This window comes from Macrobrachium nipponense, chromosome 42 (assembly GCF_015104395.2).
Source record: "Macrobrachium nipponense isolate FS-2020 chromosome 42, ASM1510439v2, whole genome shotgun sequence".
NCBI lineage: Eukaryota > Metazoa > Arthropoda > Malacostraca > Decapoda > Palaemonidae > Macrobrachium > Macrobrachium nipponense.
Genome location: NC_061103.1, coordinates 27,516,108 through 27,521,352, shown reverse-complemented (window position 1 = coordinate 27,521,352; position 5,245 = coordinate 27,516,108). Strand labels below are relative to the sequence as shown.

Here is a 5,245-nt window from a genome sequence, read left to right as displayed (position 1 = left end):
TAGGGATGAGCCAGACGGAGTTTATCCGTACGAGACAACATGTTGTTGAGTATTATCACGTTTGTGCTATCAAAGTGCTTCAGTTGCGAATTCACATTCCCCCACTTGGACATGTTTCATATCGCTTTGTTGCTGCTAATCGGCCAAGTGTTCTTTCTTCTTGGCCATGGCAGCGCGATAGTGAAATTCTTTATGGATTTCACCTTGAAGAACATGTGCCCGGAGGATCTTGGAATTCCAGAGGATGACGACGATGGCGACGACGTGAAAGCTGACTTTGTTGACGAAATGACCCCTAACGAAGACCTCGACAGTAAAGTGGAAATGTATGTAGAAGAAAAGTTAGCCAGTGAGGACGAAAACTTTAGTCAAAAGACTTATGAATACGTTTTATGGCTTGAGAAAGCTGATTCTGAAAAGTCTCGGATGATAGAAGAACTGAGAGAGAAAATAGAAGCCCTGACAGAAGACACAGAAAAGATGGAGCGAGCCACGCGAGACTTGGAACGACTGCTCGAAGAGAAGGAGATAATGATCAATTTGATGCCTGCCGAAATGGACATACTCAGAAAAGAAATAGCAGCAAAGACGGAAGAGACCGAAAAGCTACGAAAGGAGAACGAGGATAAAAACTCAACAATAACCATCCTGGAGAACACGGTCGTAGTTCTCGACATGGAGAAGGAGACCTTGCATCGGAATTTGAGTAAAATGGAAGATGACAGAAATCTGTCAAAAGTCCAGCTGAACAAGCAGAATGAAGACTTACAGAGACTCCGAGAAGAGGATCGGAGGAAACAGAAGAACATCGAGGTTCTTCAGAAGGAAAATGAGCTAAGGAACATAAAGATGAATGGCTTAGAAAATGAAATAGAAGAATGCAAGCTTCAGAAACAGAGGGCTGACGAAAATTGGCAACAACTGCAACAATGTAAAGCAGAATTAGCCGAGAGAAAGGAGGAGCTCGAAGAGCTCAAAGAACAGAATGTCCAAAAGGACAGAGAAATCCTGAGACTGGGAGGTGAATGTTCCCAGATGCAAGAGGATATCATCTGTCTTTTAAAAATGGTTAAAAGTGTTGCTGCAGAAAAGGGAAAAGGAAAAGAGCTGAATGAGATGACGAGGAGGAAAGTCCAACTCGAATTCGAACTCGCTGAGGTGAAGGAGGAACAGGAGACGATTGAGTTTGAAAAGATGGAGGCAATCGTGGAAATTGAAAGACTCCAAGAAGCGAACGTTGCAAAGGATCACAAGATCAGATCCTTAGAAGAGCAATTCAGATTTCTTAGAATGATGCCGAACGAACAGCCTGTATTAATAACGACAGGTGAAATGATGAAGTCTCTCGATAAACCTCGATGTCTAAGGAGGCCTCAGGTCAATTGTAAAGCCCTCCACCGACGACTGGACAGCATCGAGGAAGGAATTAATCAAGTCAGGGCAATGGAACAGACTTCAGGTGGCAACAAGAGAGAAACTAAAGCCCTCAATAAGACTCCATCTTCAAGAAATCAAAATAAGCAGCCAACACTGAACAGGGACAAATTACATCAAAAGATGAGGCTGAAATCTGCAGCAAACCTCCAAAAACTGGAGCGAGATGCTGCAATGGTCAAAAGCCTCTACAAGATCAATGCTGTCACTTAAGGACTCTGCACTTTTAGAATGAAGGATGGGTCATGTGCAGAGGAAAGAAGACAGGAACTTTTTGAAACTGGGAAGAAGCTGCTCAGTTGTGTGATGGAATTCACTCCTGGATAAAATTGTGGAAGCATCTCTGCGCGATGGAGAGACTACAGCGGCTGCTGGGCCCGTCGAGCACCCCTCCTCTTGCCACACGATACCCTTAGGGGTATCAATGCCCAATCACATATGGGGTAAGGCAACCTCTGGCGCGGCGTAAGAACCCGTAAGTTTCATGCCGACTACTTCATATGTGAATTGGGTCGTGCATTGCAAATTGAATCCCATTTTTTGCATATACTACTGTGGCAACCTCTGGCGTGGCGTAAAAACCCGTAAGTTCAATGCCTTTTATATATGCAAAATATGGGTAATGCAATGCATAATGGATCAAATACTTGCATATACTACAGTGGCAACCTCTGGCGCGGCGTAAAACCCCGTAAGTTCAATGCCTATTACATATGCAAAATATTTGATCCCAGTGGGACAGAGGGACTTAGAGCTCGAAGGACACCGTCAGGAGTCGCTGCATTCCAACGTCGTACAATTTGGAGATTGGAAGCTTCCTGTCTATAGAGACGGAGTGATTGGATTGTGGATTTTGGACTGTCAAAAGATCTCCTGTTTTCCATCGAAGTTCCTCACTGGCTGGCAGGTGTCACATGATGTAGAGTCATATGGCTGAGGATTTCATCGACTTGGCTAGCTGACGGAGCTGAGGAAGGGGAAGGGACCCATCCCTGGTAAAACTAAAACCCCTGCCCTATAAAGCTCTGTTGGCAAGGATGCCCCAGGGGTGAGATCATATCAGATCGGCGAAAGGGTCCAATAATATATAATAAATAATAATATATAAAATATTATATATTTATATTATATATATGTTAATGTATTATGTTATGTATTGTATAATATAATATATAGATATATATATACATATATATATATATATATATATATATCTATCTAATATATCTGTAAATATAATATATAATCATATATATATATTACTAATACTATAGATCAAATATAACTCTAAGTATCATAAATCTATATTATATAGCATTAAATACTGCTATATATCTATATCTATAATCATTTATCTACTATAATTATATCTATACATAGTTATATGTGTGTATATCTATATTAATCTATTATATATCTATACTCTTCTATCTATATATATCTATACATCTATTTGTATATGTTTATTATATCTCGTCTTTATTTTATATATATCTAATATATATATGTAACATATATAATTATCTAAATCTATATATACTATATATATTTCATATATATGCTGGTATGTAGCATCATCTAGTCCATATATTATATAGTATATATATATTAATCATATAGTTTACCATGTTTATATATGTATATATTATCTAAACATATATATGTAATATATATATACATATATACTATATGATATATAGATAATAAGAGTATAGTTAGGGATATAATATATAAGATAGCTATGGTAAATATATAATATTAATATTATATATAGATACATAATATTATTTATATATTATATTATTTTAGTCTATATATATATATGAGATAGATATAGAGTAGATATAGAATATATAGGTACATATATTCTAGAAATAGATGATATATATATTATATATAGATGTAAATTATATAGATACCTGATATAGATATATATATATATATATATATATAGATAGATATATAGGATTGATGAATATAGAACATAGATAAAATAATAAGGTATTATATAGATGTATATATATATATATATATATAGAAGATAGATATATATATATACATATATATATAAAATAGAGATATATATATATATACATATATATATATGTATATATATCATATATATATATATATATTAATTATAATATTGAATATAATTTATATATATATATATATTTATATATATATATATATATATATATATATATGTTTTATAGTATATATAAATATTATATATATATAATATAATTTATATAATATAGTATAATATATAAAATATATATATATATGTATATATATAATTTATATATCATATATTATATATATCATATATATATATATATATATATATATATATATATATATATATATATATATATATATATATACATATACATATATGTAGTATATATATATATATATAGTATATATATATATATATATATATATATATATATATATATATATTATATATATATATATATATATCTTACGAGACAAGTCTCGTATTTCATTTGGTAAGCGTTAAGCCAAGAGTGGAAAGCTTACTGGTAATACCTTGTCTGGTAACACATTCTCCTCTCTCCCTCTCTCTCTCTCCCTCAGACCCTGACAATAGCCCTCTCTCTCTCTCTCTCTCTCTCTCTCTCTCTCTCTCTCTCCATTTCATCAGGTCATCAAATCAGAGTTGGAGCTACAAAAATATATGTTTATTCAAAGTAAAGTACTAATTGGATAACTCAGATTCTTACAGAATAATTAATGGAATGATAACTCACAGTTCAGATAACTTAGATAACCCCTGGTAAATAATAGTCTTAATCAGTAATAGTCAAACACCAATTATCTCCTCTCCAAAATACAGTCCCCCTCACTAGATCTGCCTGTTTAAAAGAACAGGAGAACACACTAGTAAGTACACACAATTGTAAAGACAGTCAAAAGATTAAATGAAATAGAACATCTTTACAAAATATCAAAACAGACAACTAAGCCACAACTTTGGCTAAAGCACAGTAACTCTACCCAATGCAGCTAGAATCTCCAAGCACTTAATAAAGAAACATTGCAGAGCTATCCCGGCATTCTGCCTTTTCTCCCCGTAACTGTCTCCATCGTTCTGGCTAATACATGCCATTAAGAACGGACATAACTCGTACACGTACATATGAATTCACACTCTTCGGTAACTAGTTGCAGCCAGTTTTCAAAGGCACTTTGGACAAGCTCTCATGGCACTGATACACTTAGGTAAGGAAATTTAATATCACACCACCCAGAAAAGAGTCATCAGCATTCTTAAGCTGTTGTCCGAACTCTCAGTCTCCAGGGAAGTTAAAAATGATGAATCTGTATATATATATATATAATATATATATAGATATATATATATATATAAATATATATATATATAATATATATATATCTATATATATATAATATATATATATAAATATATATATATATATATATATATATATTATATATGTTATATATATACACACATACATATACATATATAATATAATATATCTATATATATATTATATATATATATATATATATATTATATATTATATATATATTATCATGAAAAGTTAACGTAAATCTTTAAGCCCAGTAACGTAACTCTTACACTCAAGTTTTGTTTACTTTTTGCCGCTAAACCAAGGTTTGGACTGTTCTTTCTTTTTCCCACCACTGGGTATTTCGCTTGTTACTGGTAACACACCTATGGTGGATAATTTTCTCTTTTGTTTTCGTATTCTGAGTCGTTGGGTGATTAAGCGAAGGTTTTCTATATGGAATTTTT

The 5,245-nt window shown here is 32.7% G+C and overlaps 1 protein-coding gene across 1 annotated transcript; it reads left to right on the top strand.

Moving 5' to 3' along the window:
* The first annotated feature begins 213 nt into the window (after nt 1-213).
* Nucleotides 214-1,647, top strand: LOC135213311 (probable DNA double-strand break repair Rad50 ATPase). The gene has a single exon (XM_064247292.1). It carries the CDS (start codon nt 214-216, stop codon nt 1,645-1,647), a length of 1,434 nt encoding a protein of 477 aa, XP_064103362.1.
* The last annotated feature ends 3,598 nt before the right edge of the window (nt 1,648-5,245 follow it).